Raw genomic sequence first — 19,253 nt, forward strand, 5'->3', positions numbered from 1 at the left:
TAGCCCCTGGGCCTAGTGCAGAGAGCGAGTGAAAATGGCCCTGTGGCTGGCGTCTTGGTTAGCGTCTCCCAAGCCCAATGTCCAAGGCCTCTCAGTGCAGCCACCTGCCTTTGGGGCAGTCACCACCCTACCCGAAGGCTCCGACCCAACCCACTGGGCCGCTGTCTGGATGATGTCAAGTTCGAGCACAGCGTGCGCGTGTCTGTGTGCAGGTGGAGAAGAGCAAAGCTTTTCTCCCGGTGGCTCAGGAAAACTTCAGATGGTGGACGTCACACTCCGAGAGAGAGGGCCAAGTCCACTGGGCAGCTTGGGAGAAAGGTCTGGCCATCCACTTATAAAAGCCAGCTGTGGACACCCCATGGGGTAGGTCCAGTCTGGTCAGGAGGCCACTGCAGCGGGACTGGGGGGAAAGGGTTCCCTCTGACAATTGATAGCAGGAGACCAGGAGGGGCGTTCTCCTCTGGGACCCTGCACCCCTTCTCACGCTTCCCACCACCATCTGTCCCGGAGAGCAGCCATTGGGGAGCGTCCCATCCTTCTCTGCCGTCAGCAGCTTCCCACTCTCCCTGGCCCTGGGCCCTCCGGTGCACTCACATTGGTCACATTCCTTAAGCACACGTGCCCGCTGGAGCTCAGCGTGTTGAGGGAGTGGCCAGAGCCCTCCGTCAGCAGAGAATGGAGGTGGCTGGGCCTGGACAGGAGCGAGTGGACAAAGGGGCCCCGTTTCTCCCGCTGCCGCCTCTTGATCGTTTGCGCGTGTTCACGTGCGCACACACCCATGCCCCAGTATGACTCGTCATTGGGGGGCTGCGATGGGAGGTTTCTCGTTGCAGAGAGCTCCCCACTTTGGATGCGAAGGAACCACGAAACGCCATGTTGTTGGCGATAGAATTCATGCAACCCAAGGGAGCGCCCAGGAGGACCGCTGACCGGCTGCCCAGCGGCCCAGGCAGTTCACCCTTGAGGATGAGCTTGCCAGGCCAGTGGGAGAAGCAGCATCGTGACAGTCTTAGGGAGCCGGCTGATAGTGCCCACCCCCTGCCCCTCTGACCCAGGTCTGTAGGAGAATCCTCACCCCTCCTGTGGGCAGCATGCTTCACCAACAGACAGCAGAAGAAAAGAAGACCCCGACGCCAGTCTCATTAAACATTTATTATTGTATTTCAATATCCCAGCACGGTGACAGCTCCCGTGACAACCAGGAGCCAGGCATTTCTGGCGGGAGTCGCTCACGCAAGGCCGCGGGCCCAGCGCAAGGGTGGTGTGTGTGACAGTTGGGAGGTTGGTTTCTGACATTTGGCTTTATTGTACCCTCTCAGCACTGAGGTGTTGCTAATGGACATGCGTGAAGCCCACACCAGGCGTGCAGGATTAGAAGGGATTAAGACACGCTTGGCGGCCCCTCGTCCTCCTTCCGAGGGGCCTGGACGCCTGTGTGGGAGACGAGCTCAACTGAAAAGGTGCAGATCAGTCTGTGAGCAGGGCCAGCGGGGAAGGTCAATGTGTTAGAGGGCACGGGGGGCGGGCCCAGCGTCTAAGGCACTAGGACTGATCATGGAGCGTTAGCTTGTACAGTTAGTACGGCCGCATGCACTGCCCCTGCAGGCCCCTCAAAGCTTCAACGGGCGAATGAGAACACTATCACCCCTACCCTGACACGCCACCTGGGACCCACCCTCTGGGCGTTCCTCCGGACACAGGGCTGGCTCAATGGGGGAGGCTGCTGGGCTCCGGACACCCAGGCCACGGCGCGGTGCCGGCGCCGTCCCATGGCCAAGCCGCTTCCAGTCGGAGGTCCTTGCCAGCCCGAGCTGGACTTCCCCTCTTCTCTCTGCGCTGCGCACGCATGCTCACCTCCAGCCGATGGGGTGTGGTGAGCGGACCCGCCCGAGGGCACCTCCTCTCGCTGCACCATGCACACCGATTCTACCAGCCGCCCGGGCCACCTCCACATACCAAAACTCCTTCAGTGGGCCGTCCCTGGCTGCCGATCCTGTTATGGGGACGAGGGCAGTGGAGGTGAGAGGAACCAGCGAGCAGGGAAAGAAAACCAAATAAAGCCAGATCGGCAGCCGCTCCGCCTGCATGGGTCTCACTCCCTGGGCAGTTTCCACGGCAGTGGCCGGTCCCAACAGGAGGCTGGGGCACGGGATTGGCCCGAGCGCCTGCACAGGGCGTAGCGGGTGAGTCCCCAGGATGTAAAAGAGTCGTGTTAGCCACACCTGCGTCTCCAGCCGGGTGGGGTAGGGGGCCCACTGGGAGCACAACATCACAGGCGTTCGGGAGGATGGGCTGGAAGTGGGTGAGGGCAAACGGGTTAGGACGTTAGGCAGCAGGGTTAGGAAGCGGAACACGGGGTTCTGTCTCGGCCTCGGGGAGCTTCAACGCCTCGCCATGGGGGACCCCGAGCGACTGTCTCCTCCTCCCTGGGGAGAGAAGAGAGCAGAGTTAGGGTGGGGCTTTGAGACCCCTCTGGCAGGTGACACCTCCCCCCCTCAAATACAGTGCTACAGAGGGGAGCAAGGCAGCCCATGCCTCAGCGTGGCCTACCAACGTCTAGGCCGTGGCCTCTGGGAGTCCATCACCAGGCTTTTGAGATTCCACTAGGCGGAGGGATGTGTGTGTGTAACTCAGTCCACCAGCTGTTTGTCAGCAGCGGAGCACACACCCCAGCCAGGGTCGGGGCCCAGGCTCAGCCCGATGCCCTGAGCACAGAGCTCTAACCCTAGCCTCAAGCTGGGGTGGGCACTCGGGGTCTGTCCAGGGGAACCCTAAGCAACTGGACTGACTGATGTGCTGGCCAGCTCACTGGTGGTGACTGCTTACCCTGAGAAGCGCCAGACCAGCACCCCTGTCACCACAGGGGGCCGTCCTCTTGTGTCCCGCGCCCTCACGTCCGCCACACCAAGGCAAGCATGCTGCCCAGAGAGGTCGCCTACAAACTCTGACCGGAAAAGACCCTAAAACCACAAACCCCACATGTTTTCCGGGACAGCTAAAAGATGCCCCAGAAACGCCTCCCTCTTTATTCCTGGCTGTGAACTCAGACCTGAGCTGGCAGCTGGGTCCTTTAGTTGCTGGACCTCCAGGAAGCAGGGAGCAGGAGGGCGGCTCCAAGGGACTCTGAGCCAGCCTGGGCCGTCTGGTTCTTTCTCTGCACGTCCCCTGAGGACACGGGGGCTGCAGCCCTGACACGCCTTGCACAGCACGGGGGGCTGCCCAGAGGCCCAGCTGTCCATTCGCTTGCTTCTCCCCATGTTTTCTCCTCCGGAAAGAGCCTTTGTATTCTTGCTACATGACCGGTTTATGGGATTCCGCTCTTGGGAGGTAGCAAGGGGACCCCTTCCCCCAGGGGGACCCCTTTCTCCATGTCCTGGAATGGGGTTCCTGGTGCTGCCTTGGGGGTGTGGGAGGCTGGAACTTGCTGCCTCAGGAGAGCCACCCGCAGAGGAGACCCCCATCTTGTGAATTTCTGTGAGTGGAGCTGTTTGCATGTGTAAGCCCCCAGGGGCTGACCAACCACCGCAGGTGGAGTGGGTGTGGGAAAAGGGACACCCTCTGGGCCTCCTGGTGTCGACAGGGTGGGGGTCGGGGTAGGGCCACGCCACCCCCACCTTACACTGCATGGTTAAGCAGGAAGTGCCTCCCCATGGTGCCCCTCGGACCAGGGCAAGCCTAGGCCTGTCTCTCTCTACACCGTCTGACAGCCCGATGGCATGCCCCGCCCCGCCCCGCCCAGGGCTACAGCTACTCCAGGGACAAACAGGCTCAGGTGAACCTGCCTCTGTATGTTCTCTGACTCGAGTCTGGGCCCCAGGCCGCTGCCCTGTCTCGATCAAACAGCTGAGGGGGTGGGGGTGGGTTGCTCTTTCTTCCCAGCTCAGCTTTTTCACCAGGCCCCCACTTCAGACACAGCCCTTTCCTCTCAGGCTGCTTCCCCACGGGACACAAGGCAGCAAACGTCTAAACCAGGCCTAACCCACAGCCCTCCAGTCAACCCCGCCCCATGGCGCCCCATGGCCTTCACTGCTGCACCTTCCTCCTGGGAGCCGCTGGTGGGTTCCAGCCACCAAGGGTGGCCCCCAAGATCGGGCACCAGGCAACTGAAAAAGATGGGGACCAGCCGGCCTCCTCGTGGACACTGCGCTCACTCCGGCCAGGCACAGACGAGCCTGTCTCCACCAGGCATGTGGGCAGCAGCGCACAAGCAGCTCTGTCCCTGTGAACGGCCATCTCCCTGGCTCATACCTCCCACCTACAGGGAACGTAGCAGGTGGAGTGAGCTTTGTCTCCACCTCTGAGAAAGCTTGGCATCTCTGTGGGGGTGACGCCAGGGCCCTGCAGCTCGAAGCCCCCACTGTTCCCATGGCCACTGGACTCTGCATCCCCGAGCTCCCTGTCCAAGGCCTCCTCGACCCAGGCCACGGGAGGGAGCCAGCTGGACTCCTGTCCTCTGGTCAATGTTGACAGTGTCCCCTCCTGCCCATGTGCTGTCCTGATCGTCATGGCCACCCTCAATCTCCTCCTCCCGTTCCCTGAACCCCTGCACCTGCCTGCTCTGTTAGTCCCCATGGGTGAGCCTGGTGCTTGTCTTGTCCCGGGGCAGCAGGGACTTGTGCCTCCTGTCCCCACCTTCCCGTCCCGTCTCACCCCCTCCACCCCAGAATAGGGGTCCTCGAGAACAGATGGGGAGTGGGGGCCACATTACCAGCTTAAAGATTTTGGACAGCGTGGTCTGGGCGTCACGGGCACCCCGGAACCCCTTGTGTGCAGAGCTCGACACCCGGCTTCCGTAGCCAAATCCCGGCTTCTGCCCCTCCGCTCCCTGTAAGAGAAGATACATTGCTCAGCACCCTTGGCAGGGTGGCCGGGGTCTGGAGCCCTGGGGACACTGGGAGGGGCCAGGAGGCTCTGTGGGAGTTGGGGCTCAGGTACGCTGCTCCTGTGGTGGCATCAGTGAGGCCGAGGCAGCTCAAATGCATTGTTCCCTGCCTTCTGTCAGCTGCGGGCCCTCCCCAGAAGTGCTGGCTTCCAGAGACGCTTAGCCACTGTCGGTCACTGGTAAGCAAGGCCTGGGACAGCTCTCCTAAGTGTGGGTTGGCTCCGGGACCTCAATCAGGGCAGCCCCAGCGTGCTCCTGCCATTTAAGTGCAGCCCCACCCCCACCAGCCCACCCACTGCCAGCCACCTCCGCCAGGAGCCATCTTCAGGGGGGTGTGCTGGTGGAAGGACATTACAGAAGCAGGAAGGGGGGAGAAGGGGCCATGACAAAAAGAGGGATCTAGCACCGGCGGCCACTGTCCATCTTGCAGGCCCCTCTGGACACGTCCACGCCCTGCGGGCTGCGAGGAGGAGCCCTAGTTGCTCCCCAGCAATCCCAGCGCCTTTGGGAACTAGAGTCAGGATGGAATCTGAGATTAGTGGCCTGCTGGGTGTTCCCCCTGCCCTTTGACCTTTGCCAGGTCTGGAAGTCCGGCCTCAGGATGCATCTACCTGCACACTGGAGCGGTAGGAGCTGCAAAACAGAGGGCTGTGCGGAGGAAGGGGGATGCTTAGGAGAAAGGAGAGAAATGGGATGGACATTGGAGGGCCCTCAGAGGAGGCAGCAATCTTGTTAGAGGGGCTGGCATGCACTGGCTGGCTGGCTGGGGGACTGTCCTTCATCCCACCTTGCCCCAGTGCAGCCAGGGTTGTGAGCTGGCTCAGGGACACTGTGCCTAGAACACGCAGGGGCAGACAGAGCAGCCGTGAACGTGAAGGAAGGTCTGGGGACAAGGTGGAGTCTGTGCCTCAGTATCTCCTTCGTCTCCTGCTGCCACAGAAAGTGAAGGGTTAATCGGCGTAGGTCCCGTGGTATCATCCCCCGCAGGTGTGTGGACAGGGAAGGCAGGCTCCGAGGGAGTATACGCTAGACTCTACAAGGCTTCTTAGTTCACAGCTCCAGGGGGCCACACCCACTCCTCACTGAGCCACCTGCTCAGGTCCCTCTGTGGAAACGGAGAGTGGCAGCATCCTTAGGTAACCGCCAGCGTCCGGAGACGCCCGGCCCAGCCGAGGCGACGCACAGGCACCCACATGGCCAGCGTTGTCCTGGCCTTGCTCCTGTGGGCTCGCTGCCAGCAGGAGACGGCCTCCGTGGGCGTCGGCCGGTGCCCGTGCCACGAGACTCGATGGCGATAGGTGACGACCAGGGGTCCTGCCGCATCACTCAGGACTTGGGGGACTCTTCCCCCCACCCCCTCCCGCCCCTCGGTCATCCGCCTGCCCCGTTTGCCCGCCTGCTGACTGACTGCGCACAGCCACGGTGCAGAGGGAGGACTGCTGCCAGGCACCCACAGGCCCTGACCTCCAGGGACTGCCGCCCGGAGGCTTCCGGAAGCCTGCTGCCTGGGGTCCACAATGGACATGTCTTCTGGAAGCCTGTTTCCTGGGGTCCACAGCGGGCAAGGGCTTCTTAAAGCCTGCTTTCTGGGGTCCACAGCGGGCAGGGGCTTCTTAAAGCCCGTTTTCTGGGGTCCACAGCGGGCAGGGTCTTCTTAAAGCCTGCTTCCTGGGGTTCACAATGGACGTGTCTTGTGAAAGCAGAGCTTCAGCAGGGGCTTCGGATGGACGAGAACTTCTAACATTTTGGTCAGCAGCTTGGAGCTTACCGCCTGGCATCTGACACGACGTGTGTTTATGAGCCGTTACTAGTCCGATGACTGAGGTTGGCATCTTTCTCTGGTGATCAGAATAAGCCCCTCCAACCACCGCTGCCCCCTCAGATGGGCCATGTGGTGGCTCCTCGGGGCCGAAGCTGCGGTCACTCTGCCAGGAGCGGTTTCTCTCAGACTCCTCTCCCTGCCTGGTGGGAGGGGAATAGGCCATGGGTCCCCAAATCCTGGGCTTGAAGAGCGGGCTCCTGGAGCCTGAATGCGGGCCGACCGGGAGGCAGCTCTTAAAGGGGCTGCAGCTATCTCCTCCTGCAAGGTCCTGTCAGAGAGATGGAGGGGGCCAAGCAAGGGGACTGCAGGGCCAGGAAGGACAAAGCAGAATGGAAGGCAGTTGTCACCTACCCAGCTAAATCTGCTGAGGGACAATCCTCTCCCCTGTGTGAGGAAGAGAGAGGGAGACAGGCCGTCAGTGCAGGAAAAGCCCTTCTAACAAGCCACCCAAGGAGATGGGCTGGGACATCAGGGCTCAGGCTGGGACTGGGCCAGGCACAGTCACCGGGGCCTGAAGCTCAGGTCTTGAGGGGCCAGAGCAGGGCTTGCTTGGCCCTGTGACCTGGTGCAGGAGGGCAGGTGTGGGTTGGGTGGTCAGCCCTGTGGTTCACAAGGCAGGACCTCTGGGGATAAAGTCAGATAGGTGGGAGTTCAACTCCTTCTTTGGTAGGTCAAGGGGGACTTTAGGGAAAGGGTTTAAGAAAGTTGGTGACTGATCACAGCATCAGAGATCTTACCTTTCCCTGTGAAGGAGGAGGTGTGCGTGGAGTCACCTGGAAAGACAGGAAAGGTGGTTGAGTGGTCAGCCCCGCTCTGCCCTGCTGGGGTGCCCAGGTAGGGACCCCACCCTCTGAAGGACCTCCCCTCTCCAAAGGAGTCTGTCTCTCAAGTACAAGGACCACCCTCCCTGAGCTGTGTCTCAGGAACAGGGCCACCCACTCTCTGCCCTCCTTCCTCCCCTCTGTCTTCTGGTTGAGCTTGAACTTCAGGGTCTTAGAATTTGAAAACATTCAGGACACCCACCGATCTCCCAGGACCCCAGGAGATGTTCATGAGAGGGTGGCCTGCCAAGGGGGCCCCCGGCAGGGGACCTGGCGCACCCCGCCCTGCCCTCCCAACACCCACTGAGCCGCGCTGGAGGAGGGTGACTTCACTCCTTATTGGAGCTTCAGAGCACCCCTTAACTAGCCAGCCGCGGCGAGGCCCCCCGCCCGCGGCCGCCCTGTCTACTTGCAGAAGCAGCAGTGTCATGGGACACTCTGTGTCTGGGGGCCTGGCTGGGGCTTGGTGGGTCAGGGGTCGCCTGTGGGCATGCTCCCATCCGATTCCACACTGCTACCACGGCCACCCCCGCTCCACCCCTTGCCCAGCACCCCCGCCCTGCCCTGCTGCCATACTTACAATGTTCTTGAAAAAGTGGACTACAGGGTTTTCATCTTGGGACCGGGACTTCTGGGGCAGGGAGCCGTAGTGGCCGGTCCTGGCCGCGTGGTGGGCATCCTGCAAGGCAGAGGGGCATGGGCGGGTTAGGTGGGTTCCTCCTCAGCTGCTGGACGTGGGAGAGACGGTTCTCAGACCCTACAGGTGAACCCGTGATTGGAGGGGACAAGCCCACCCCGCCTCCGCTGGAGTGGCTGCACGGCGTGGACTCGTCTGTCCCTCAGTCAGTGTCCGTGGGGTGGTGTCGAGGGCCTGCACACTATGGGGTGGGCACTGCCCGATCGTGGGTGAGTCGGGGGCAGAGGGAGTGGGGGCTGCTGGGGAGGTGGTGACCTGAGCCAGCCCGGAAGAATGGAGCTGAACTTTGTAGGTCAGTAAATACTGACCGGCCACCACCACCCCCACCCCCACTGCGCCCAGCCCAGCGCTTGCTGCTGATCCAGCCGCGGTGATCCACACTGCTCTGAGAAGGGCCTCACCAGGGCTCTCTCCATGTGTGGTCCATCATTCTGGGAGCTCGGCCCAGCAATAGGCAGGCCTCTGCCTGCAGATGGCGGGACCCCTGTGTGGGCTGGCCTCTCCCGGCAGGGGCTGCACATGAAGTGCCTTGGACGGGGAATGAAACCCCGTTCGCCCACACCACAGGGGAACCCCACCACTGAGCCCCTAGTCCTCTGCAAGGCGGCCGGACCCCTGTGTCTCTGCGGGGCTGGGAAATCATGCTGAGGGCGTACCCCCTGGGCAGCCTGGCTCCGGGGCATGTGGGAACCCTTGGAGGAGAGTATTCTCCTGGGCCCCGAGTGTTGCCCCTGCCTTCACAGGGCCTGACCTCAAGGTCACGCTGAGACGCTAGCCCAAACGGGGGTCCTGAGAGCAGCCACCTGGCTGTCATGCCCCATGCAGCCCTGCCTTGCCCCTCCACTGTCCCCACCGGGGGTCTCCCTGCATAAACCCCTGCCCCTCCAACAGGAGAGCCAATGGACAACGAGGAACAAAACCACAGTGAAGTCAAGCCAGCGGCGAAATCAGAAGCTAGGGAGCTGGAAGCAACTTCCTGGGAGACCAGTGCTTGTGCGTGTCTGGTAAGTTTCCACTTCCCCAGAGTCTGCCTGCAGTCTGAGGGGCTAATGCTTATGAGCGCCTTGTCATGTTTATGTGGTGCTTGTCTGTTACACCTGTGCTTCCCGTGAGACTCCAGTCCTGGCAGTCGCTGTGCCAGTGGTTGGAGGTCGAGCCCGCTCAGAGGTGCTGCGGGAGAAAGGTCTGGCTTAACCGGCTTCTGAAAAGCCCTCCATTGCCAACCCCGGGCAGCACGGTGCTGTGCTGGCGCTTGTGGGTCTGCGAGCCTCCCATAGCAGCGGGGGAGGGGGCGTGTAGGAGAAGACATTTGTCAGGTGTCATCCTAGGCCCGGAAGTCACGACGATTGTTTGTGGTTCTGTCCCCTTATGCTTCCCCAGGTGGCTACACCGCGACTCTGAACCGGAGAAATGGCATCCCGTTGTAGTGAGGGTCAGTTGCGTGGGCTTCTGCTCATAGCCACCCATGCACAACAGAAAGAAACGCGTCCGGTCCTGCCAATCGTCACCCTCACTGCTCTGTTGGGGCCTGTGCTGCAGGGCAGCGCTGGCAGACTACTCTGCAAAGATGGAAGCTCTGTGTCACCCTGTGGAGGGTCCTGTAGTCGGGGAGCCCAGAGAGGACCCACGCTGCCAAGCTAGCCAGGGGCGAGGCAGGCACAGCCTTCGGAGCAGAATGGAGGTGGGGGCCGGCCACTCAGGGTGGCCCTCTGTTGCCTGACACAGCTGTGAAGTAGGCTGGGCTTTGCCACATGTGGTACTGGGACAAATGGACAGACAGACAGAAAAGAGTCTCACCCCAGGTTCAGCCCCACCGACTCAAAGCGGGGCTTACAGTGCTGCGTGCCGCACACGCCTGTTCAGCTTTTGAGAAGAGACCCTTCCCGACAGGGGAGGGCAGGCCTGACAACAAAACACCACCCATGAAAAGTCATGCGTGAACATGCTGGAGTCACCAACACTTAACGACGGAATTCAAATGCCCCCTAGGTTGATTTCATTTAAATCAAGTCAATTACGTTCAGTGTCATCGAATGTGCCCGAGAAGGGCACAGAGTCCAGCGACAGGCGGCGGGCAGCGTCTCCTCGTGGCCCAGAGGACCTGCAGGTAGAGGCACCAAACCCACCTGTGGGGCTGGCCCCACCCCTGCCACCCTCCAGGACAGAGCCCACGGGCTCTCTAGGGCGTCCTGGGCGGTCACTGTGGGAGCAGACGGCCTCAGCTTGCTCAGGGGGAACTGCTGTGACCTTTTGGTGAGCAGCTGCCGCTTTAACCGCGGGCCCCGAAGACAACAAACCACCAGGTTGCCCTTCACACCCTCAAAACAGGCGCAGCCCTGGAACGGCAGACACGCCTTCAGAGATGAGCCCAGGGCGCCTGTGATGTAGCGATGCTCACTGCTGCCACCGGGCAAAGGCACGTTGGATCCACGGGGGCGGCGGGAAGGGAACACCCTGACACCGCCAAGGGCGGTACCGTCCCCACTTGCGGTGGCAAAGCGAACTCACACAGCAACTCTGAGCACACCCACCTCCCACCCGCGGCGAGGAGCTGTCACCTGCTACCAGGGAGGTGTTTGCTATGGAAGTTAGACTTTCCTCTGCGGGGAAAGTCGTTGAGATCTGAAAGGGAAAGTTATGTTCACACAACCACCTGCCAGTGAGGGTCCATCCCAGCCCGCTGCTCCCCCAGCACGCACACCGACAGCCAGCCAGCAGCCCAAGTGTCCTTCCACAGGTGAGTGGCCGCACAGGGGCGGCATCTGCTGCCGTGACATCCGGAGGAGCTCACTCAGCAGAAGCCACCTCCACTCGGAGCCTTGCTGGTGTGGCAGCACCCACCTGGCGAGGCTGTCCCACTGTGCGCCCATGAGCACCCCCCCTCGGGAAGCTGGACTCCAGAGGCGCCCCTCAGAGGCTGCAGGGCTGGGGGCCGGGTGTGCGGAGACAGAGCATGGTAGGAGGCTGTCTTTCTGGGTGGTGCGTCCATCCTTTTGAAGAAGTGTGATGGTGGTGCCGGTGAAGCCTGGAGCCACCAGTCGCAAGATCAGAGGCCCAAGCCCACCATAGCAGCTTCCTGTCCGGTGGGCACCCTGCAGAGTAGGCCGTCTCTGCCTTGTGGGATTGTCCTCAGTTGGAATGGACTGCACTGCAGTGGGATTTTGACTTTGGGCATGGTTTTTTTTTTGGGGGGGGGTGTTGATAGTCACATGGCTTGCTACAGAATACATCCCCTATAGCCCAGGGAGGGCTGCCCGTGTGCACCGGTTAGGGTCCATTCCTGTTCCTCCTGAGACTGTCTGATATGGCCTCTCACTACATGTAGTCGAGCGGAGGCCAGGGGGAAGTGGACCCTCAGGGAGATGGACGACTGGCACGGGCTCAAAGGTACCAGCAGTGAGGCTGACGGCGCAGGGTCGGGCAGTTTCGTTGGGGGGGCTTGGGGTCGCTATGGGTCTGACCTGACTCCCTGGCACCTGCAGCTACCCCAACCCCCAGGGTGAGGCGTCCGCCTCACCGAATCTCCCCTCTGCGACCCCTTACTCCCACTGCCGACCTGGCCCTGAACCTCCTGCTGTCAGACTGTCCGTTTTAGCTCCACCAATTCCAAGTCTTTCCAACTAAACTTAACTCTTAGAGGACAGCCGACCCCTTGTCCCCAAATGCCAGGCAGATGGTCCACGCAGTGGAGATACATAAATTCAAAGTGAGCAGGGAGCAAAGAGGCCCTGCTCCTCCCACTGGAAGCTTCCAGTAGCTTCACGGTCCAGCTGGGGCCACACCAGGCCATAGGGGCTGGCAGCAGACATGAGGCTGGGGTGCTGGGCCCCATGGCTGGGCCCCTCCTCTGCCATCAGTTCCCTTGCCTTGACTTCAGTTCCCTCACCAAGAAGGTCTTAGCCCCCACCTGTGCCGACATACCTGCAAGGGGCCAGGTAACCCTGGGATGCCTGAAAGAAAGAGCTTTGTCCCTTAGTTTTCATGACAGTGGTCAGTGGCCCTGCTCATGTGAAGTCCAGAAGTCCAGCGGAGTCGTGGGGGATAGGGGGGAGCACTCTGGCTGGCTCTGAGATTTGGCCTCTGTCCATATGCCTTCCCTGGGAGTGGTGGGGGTGGGGGAATGGTTAGGTAGTACCTGGTGAGGTAGGAGCGATTCAGGCCACCTGGGCGTGCCCTCTGTTCTGTGGGGACCAGGGGATGAAGACCATGTACGACCTTGTCTTAGCCATGGCTTTCAGGGGTGGGGGGTAGCCAAGGAGTGAATCAAAACTCATTCAAGGGGAGCAGACTAGAATCCTACCTGACTTGTCTCCCCGCATAAAAGCACACACTTTCTAAATTCTCCCCTCAATTTAAAGCAAATTCTGGGCCAAGCATGGCCGATCATTTCCAGTCTTTTTTAAAACAAATCAATAAATCTCTCTTCCCAGGAAGAGGGCCCAACACAGTTAGTTGGCTGTTACTAAGTAACCAATTTCCTCAGCGGCGATCCTGCTACTCACCAGCAGGTGGCACCCTCACACAGGGCGCGTACACACAGCCCAGCGGGTGGGTTTGCATGTTCCACCAGGGAGGGGCTGGAGTCCGCTGCGAGGGTAGATCTACGTCGGGGGTCGGCTGTGGGCGGTCTTACATGTAGGGGTTGTGCAGGGGCTGGGTCTGATGCACACAGCAGAAAACGCAGGCGTCCCTGGGAGGTGCGGGTGGGGGGACGACTAGCTCTTCAGGCGCACACAGGGCTGCTGCCTGGACCCCTGCGACTCCCTGGCTTCCTGACGCCAACCACCCAGACTGGCCGGCCCAGCAAGCATGAGCCGCCCCGTCCCCCTTCCCTCCCCACATGTCCGCACACCTCCACACCCCACTCTTCTCTGGTGGGTGCAGACGCACAGCCCCCGGAACCAGAATCGACATGGGCCCAGGCCGCCAGGTGCACTCGGACCGGGCATGGCGTCCCAGAGACAGCCCGGCCCGGGCGTGTCCGTGCGGCGCTGACGCCCCACCGCAGCGTATGGAGGAAATGCACAAGGGCATGACGCGGGACTTTGACAGGTGCGGAACAACCTACACGGGGCCCAGCGACAGGACCTGAGCCCAGGCGGCAGGAAGGCGGCGCCACAGCAGGTGGGTGCAAACCCTTGCCTGCAGCAACCGCAGTGTCTGTGCGTGGAAACCTTGCTGCGAGGTGCGGGGAGCCAGGGCGTCCACAGCTTAAGGAGGAGAGCATTTCCCTGCTTTTAGAGCGAGGCGCTCCTGCACGGTTATGTCTGCCCGGCTGCCTGCAGACCCGGCGTGCTGCCCAGCCCTGCTCAGGGGCAAAGCCCACCTTACAGACGTGGGAGTGGAGGGCTGTATGCCACTCTCCAGTCCCAGACTGGGGACCGAGGTAGGCGAAGGGTGGGTGATGTCCAAGACGTGCGCGGCCGTCCCCCATGCTGTGAGCCTCGCGACCGGCAAGGCCTGCTCATAGCTGAGACTCGAAGGAGTGCCTGTGGAGTTCTCATGCTGGCGTGTCCGTCTGTCGGGCCTCGGGGGTGGGGGGTGGGGTTCCCAAGGGGAAGGACTCCCTGGCTGATGGGGGCAGTGGTGGTGCTGATAGCCCAACCCACCGCAGCTGTGTCCATTCAGCTGGAGGCCCAGCAGGTGAACGGCTGGTGGACCGGCCGGCGCCTTCCCATGCTGCGTGGTTACCTTCCAGGACGCAGGCCTGGCATGAAGTCTGAGGCCCGGGGGGTCCCTGCTTCCTGGGAGGGCGTCGTGCCTGCGGCAGTGGGCCCGTTCTGTCCAGCTCTCTGTTCTCGCCGATGGACGCAGGATGGACAGCGGCCTCCTCTGCTCCATACTCAGCTCCCTCCAGTTGACTGGCTGTCGGCCGGTGGTGTCCGGCCTTTAGAGGTTGCAGGAGCATCTGCACGTGTGAGCAGCTGTGCTTTGCCCTGTGCAACACCACGGAGGGGGCTGCTTCTCTGACTGGCTGAGGATGAGAAAGCTCAGCTGAGGCAGATTTGGAACGAACCATCTGCTTCCCCTTGTGGGGGTGAGAGGTCGAAGAATCCCCCCAACTTGGAATGAAAGCCCTACGGCGGGGACTTGAAGGACCCGCTTGCTTCCGGCTTTGGACGGGTGCCACCGCACCAGGGGCCAGAGGACCCTGTGGGTGTGGTCCATCAGCGCTGCGGGGGTTGGGGGGGGGGTGTCCTCCTCTGCCAGGCTCCCCCTCACACAGGCTCCAGCTTCTGTGGGTGCTGCTCAAGCAGCCTCCCGCCGCCGCCTTCCCCGGCAACAGAGCTGTGCCCTGTGGCTCAATGCCTGGTGCTCTGGACATGGACTGCCAGGCCTTCCTTCTGCAGCACCTGTGGGTGGGCTTGACCCGCAAACCTCCTGGAGTTGGTCGCTTGCCCCCCAGGGACTCCCGGTCTGACGCGAGGTGGCTGGGAGATGCGTGGTAATGGACCCACCACTGTAACCACGGGGAGGACCAGGCCATCTGCCCACAGTGATGGTCACTGATTGTGGACTGTAGGCTTCCTTTCTTTCCCACAGGCCCAGAGTCCAGGGGCCCCTGGCCTGGGACCTCGCTGCCCACTGGCTGCCTGGCTGCGGTGGCTCCTGGCTTTGCAGCGAGTTTTCCAGAAAAGGTCCTGCCTGATCTGCAGGCTCCCTGCACCGCTCCTCCTGCTGTGGGGCAGAGGTGCGTCTCTCCTGGGTGCCTGGCCCGGCCAGCGCCCCCCGGCCACCGCAGGCAGCCACTGCTGGGCTGGATCCTGCTGGCAGACAGCGGCCACAGTTCTCACCGTCCCTCTCGATGGGTTTTGAGTGGCATGGACACGTGGTTGACCCGGGTTGCTGTGTCCTGGGTGCTGGGGACGCAGATGCTGATGGGCGAGTGTCGGTGGTGAGGCCGGCTGTCCTGCGCAGGTGGCTTTCCCCAGACAGGCTTGGTAATGCGCTGTGGGGCCACGTTTGGGGAGCACGCCCGGTTTCTGCACGTCCACAGCCTTTGTCTCAGCTGGAGGGCAGACGCTTTCCATGGGGCCGATTCTCTTCTGGGGCTCAGCCTCTGAGGAGCAGCCTCCGGGCCTGGTTCCGGCCATCGTGAAGGAGGCTGTGGTGGGTGGACACAAGTGGTCCTGGGTGGCGCTGTCACCACTGCTCCAGGGTCACCGTGGGCAGGAGGACAGCAGGTAAGGACCTGGGCTGACCAGCAGCAAAACGGCCCTCACTCAGCTTCTCTCCAAGGATACAGGTGCCTGTCCCCAAACGTGTGGCCACACGGGCCCCAGGAGACCTCAGGGCTAGTCCGGCTTCCTCCAAGGCCGGGGGCAGCACTGGAGGTAGAATGGGCCAGGAAGCTGATACCACAGCAGAGCCTATGCCAGAGCAGGCTCCTGGCTGGCCCCAACACCCTGCCCTGGGTATGGGGGGGTCGGTCAAACCAGGCATCCGCCTCTGCGGTCAGGGCGTGGCATCTGGTGATGTCTGCTTGGAAGAAAAAGCCAAGCACCCGCATCGTCCCTGGGGAAGGGTAGAGGTGGCTGGGGTGAGGTGCGGGGCAGGCAGTGGCCAGACCCCCACTTCCCAGGAGCTGACTGTGGCCTCCAAAGCCTGGGGACTGTCAGATGGGGCAGGCATGCCCCGTGGCGCCCGGTCCCTGCAAGGGCAGCAGGAGGGACGGCCTTCCCACCGAGCCCTCTAGGCCATCCCTGGACAACTCACAGTGGTTCCACCACGCAGACGGGGACGCTGCCTGGTCCTGCCTGGTCCAGGTCGGAGTGCGCCTTGGGGTTTTCATGGCTCATTTTCACAAGTGGATCCCCAGCCCATTCCTCCGGCCCTTGTCCTCTGTAAGCTCTGCTGAAACCCGCTCGGTTCGGCATAGCGCCACACGCAGCCCCGAGGTATGCAGCCGGGGGCCGAGCTGGTGTCCACACAGAGCAGGGACCTGACCCCTGGCTCTGACCTGAGTAGTGAAGCACCTGCGGACCCATGGCTGTGGCTCGATTCCGACGCGAGGTGGCCCCCGTGTGTGGACGGAGTGGAACCCAGCTCCCACACGGCTGCGCCTGGCGGCAGTCTTCATAGGTGGTGGGTCACCGGGCCTTTCTTCCTGGCCTCGTGCCGACCCCGGGTGGGTGTGGGTGGAGTGGACACTGGGCCCGAGATCACGTGAGTTGTCCTGGTGCAGTCTTAGGGCCTGTTAGTAGAGGCTGCAGACCAAGGACAAATGGCTGGCCGGCCCCCGGGGCCCTGACACACAGGTGAACATCAGCGTGTGGATGGGTCTTAAGCCATGCGAGCAGTGGTTCTTCCTCAGGGTCCGAGTGTGGGGTGGCTGTGCAGTGGGGCTGCCCCCTGATGCCCTCACTGCCTGCCAGAGTGCAGGCTGAGCACCATGCCTGGGCCGCCCGAGGCCTGACCCCCGACCCCCCGCTGGAGGAGCATGCACCAACAACACTGGAGAGACTGGCTCATTTCCTGCCATGCTATGCCCTGGAGCGTCCCCAAACCTCTCTCTCTCTCTGGCGTGGAGTTCCGACGCCAGACTCAGCATCTTCTAGGTTCAGCTCCACGCCCCCTCTCTCTCCAAGGGGCGCCCCTTACAAGAAAGGGCCACATGTCCTCAGACACAGGGGTCGCTGGCGCTGGTCACTCCAGCTAGACACCTGCCCGGCAGCCCCTCAACTGTCCCGGAGGTCACACTCACTCACATGTTCATGCCCACTTGCATGTTGTCCATACTTACACCCACACATACTCCTACACCTGCTGGGACCTCTGTCTTACCTGAGCACCTCTTGCTGCCCGCCCGACTCCCCCCCCTCCCCTGTCTCAAAGGAGGACCAGAGAGGGTGATGCCATGCAGCTCAGGGTGGAGGTGGGTGGCTACTTGCCTGCCCCTGGTCCCCCTTGGCACAAAGGTGTCCTTGCTGCTGGACCTCAGGTGGCACCCTCTTGTCCTGTGGGGACCTCTGGGCCCGGGAGAGCCTGGGCAGGCCGGGCTGCGTCGACCTCACAAACCATAGGGTGGGGATCAGGGAACTCGTCAAAGGAGAGAGCACTCTCAGCCACCAGCTCAGTGACAGCTGCTGACCAGTGTCCAGTCTGCCATGGACTTTGTGGGGGGACCTGATGCCCCCGCCATGCTGTACTGGACACACATGGGGTGTGAGTGTCCAGTGTCCCACTGTCCTCAGCCCCGTCCTGCCTTCCTCCCACCCCGCTCTGGCCTCTCCCTCTGAGCTGGGGCCCTTGGGCGCCCTCCTCCCTTCATACCTGTGGGGGCACTGACCACACCCTGGCACTTCCAGAACACCCTCCCTCAGACTGGAGGCTTCCCACAGCCCCCGGTGGTGTGTCCCAGGCACCGAGCCCCTCCCTCTTGCTCCTTCCTCCTGTGTGCAGAGAAGAGGCTGCCAAGGACCACCCCGTGGTGGCCAGCTTCCGCCATCTGCCTTCAGCCGTGCATGCCCCTGCTCCGCCGGCCCCCCACGTACTCACCTGCTATGAGAAGAGGGTGGGCGCGCCCAGGGTGCCCCTCTCACCTCACGGTGGGCCCGAGGACTTACCTCCACAAACCCACCCTCAGGTAACACGAGAGCCCCACCTGGGTCAGGGCAGTGGCCCACACAGGGTTTCCACGGTTGCTCTCTGGGACTCAGACAGCCAGGCCATTCTTACGAGGCACACCAGCCTCCGGTGGACAGCCACCTGCTTACTCTTGGCCCCTGGGAGTGGCCTTTACTGGAGGCACCCTGGTGGTACCTTGGGATAAGTGCTGGGCTATTCACCACAAGGTCAGCAGTTCAAAACCACCAGCAGCTCTGTGGGAGAAAGATGAAGCTTTCTTGTCCCATAAAAAGTTACCGTCTCAGAAACCCGCCGGGCAGTTCTACCCTGTCCAACAGGGTTGCTGGCTCTGAGTTGGAATCCGGTCCCTGCGGTGACTTTGTTTATTGTGGCATTCACAGGTTTATCTGCTGCTGTGACCACTACTGTGTCAGAATCCAGTCGATCAGCGAGTTTGCGTGGACACCTTGTCTTGGGCCTAACTGTCCTGGTGAGTGTCTCTGCAGCCCAGTGGGACCTCTCCCTGCACCTCTGTCCTCGCTGGACACCCGTCACCGCGGTGTGAGCCCGGCCCTCAGGCTGGTCCTGGCCCTCTGGAGGGAGGGGCTCTCTGTGCTCCTCCCAGCCTCTTGTGCTGCCCGTGGTGGGTGCACGCCCCAGGACCCACGGCCCTGCCCGCTCGGCCGGGGCTAGGGGAGCCCCGGTGCTTACCTTGTACAAGCTGCACAGCCCGGGCGGGCTCTGGGGAGAGGCGGGCGCAGAGCTCCAGCCCTGCTTTCGCCAGGGTACCTGCTGGGGACACAGAGTGACCCGTGAGGGCAGCCCAGGCACAGCACCACAGCTCCGCTCCTGGCTGGCCGCCCGGGGCCCCACCAGGGGAGGAGAGGGCACGTCCAGGCCACATGCTGGCCCAAGCTCCACCGGTGCCACCACCAGAGAGAGATGGCGTCTCCTAGCAGGAAGTGAGAGATGTACAAGAGCCCTGAGGCTCTGTGGTTATACAAGGCCAGCGGTTCGAAGCCACTAGCCACTCCATGGGCTTAAGATGAGGCCGCTGCCCCGTTGAGAGTCACAGGCTCGGCACCCCTGGGGCAGCTCTCCCCTGTCCTTGTTGGGGCTGCAAGGAGTCGGCTGGCGAGTGTGGTTCTTCTGAGAGGAGAACAGGGCTTTTGAGTCTATGACGAAATGAACAGTGGCACCGTTTTCCCGTAACATGCATGTTTGTGGCCACTGCTCCTCAGCAGTTCACCGGGCCTTGGCTCACCTCCTGGGAAAACTGACAGTAGCAACCAGTCCGACCACCCAGGGCTGGCCTTTGCTGTGGACGTGCTCCTAGGGGTCCCAGACACCGTCCAGGACTGGGTGTCCCCGAGGTGCGTACAGCCTTGCCTGCCTCTGCAGTGGTCAGTCCTTCTAAACCCTGCCTGAGCTCACGCACACACCTGCCATGTGGACCCCAGGGGG

The 19,253-nt window shown here is 62.2% G+C and overlaps 1 protein-coding gene across 4 annotated transcripts in view; it reads right to left on the reverse strand.

Moving 5' to 3' along the window:
* Window positions 1-1,137: 1,137 nt before the first annotated feature.
* The window catches only part of LOC101661899 (myelin basic protein), a 56,004-nt gene continuing 37,888 nt past the window's right edge, over window positions 1,138-19,253 (reverse strand). The window contains exons 2-7 of one of the 4 annotated variants that reach the window (XM_004715921.2): window positions 18,501-18,578; window positions 8,106-8,204; window positions 7,442-7,477; window positions 7,056-7,088; window positions 4,709-4,825; window positions 1,138-2,426 (exon numbers count right to left, since the gene is read on the reverse strand). In XM_004715921.2, coding sequence (XP_004715978.1) covers window positions 2,382-2,426; window positions 4,709-4,825; window positions 7,056-7,088; window positions 7,442-7,477; window positions 8,106-8,204; window positions 18,501-18,578 — 408 coding nt within the window. In that variant the 3' untranslated portion in view covers window positions 1,138-2,381. The remainder of the gene's footprint in view (window positions 2,427-4,708; window positions 4,826-7,055; window positions 7,089-7,441; window positions 7,478-8,105; window positions 8,205-18,500; window positions 18,579-19,253) is intronic. The other 3 variants (XM_045296104.1, XM_004715922.2, XM_004715923.2) reach the window with 3 other exon arrangements.

This window comes from Echinops telfairi, unplaced genomic scaffold (genome assembly GCF_000313985.2).
Source record: "Echinops telfairi isolate 266 unplaced genomic scaffold, ASM31398v2 ScPeMD7_7400;HRSCAF=8409, whole genome shotgun sequence".
In the NCBI taxonomy this organism is placed as follows: Eukaryota; Metazoa; Chordata; class Mammalia; order Afrosoricida; family Tenrecidae; genus Echinops; species Echinops telfairi.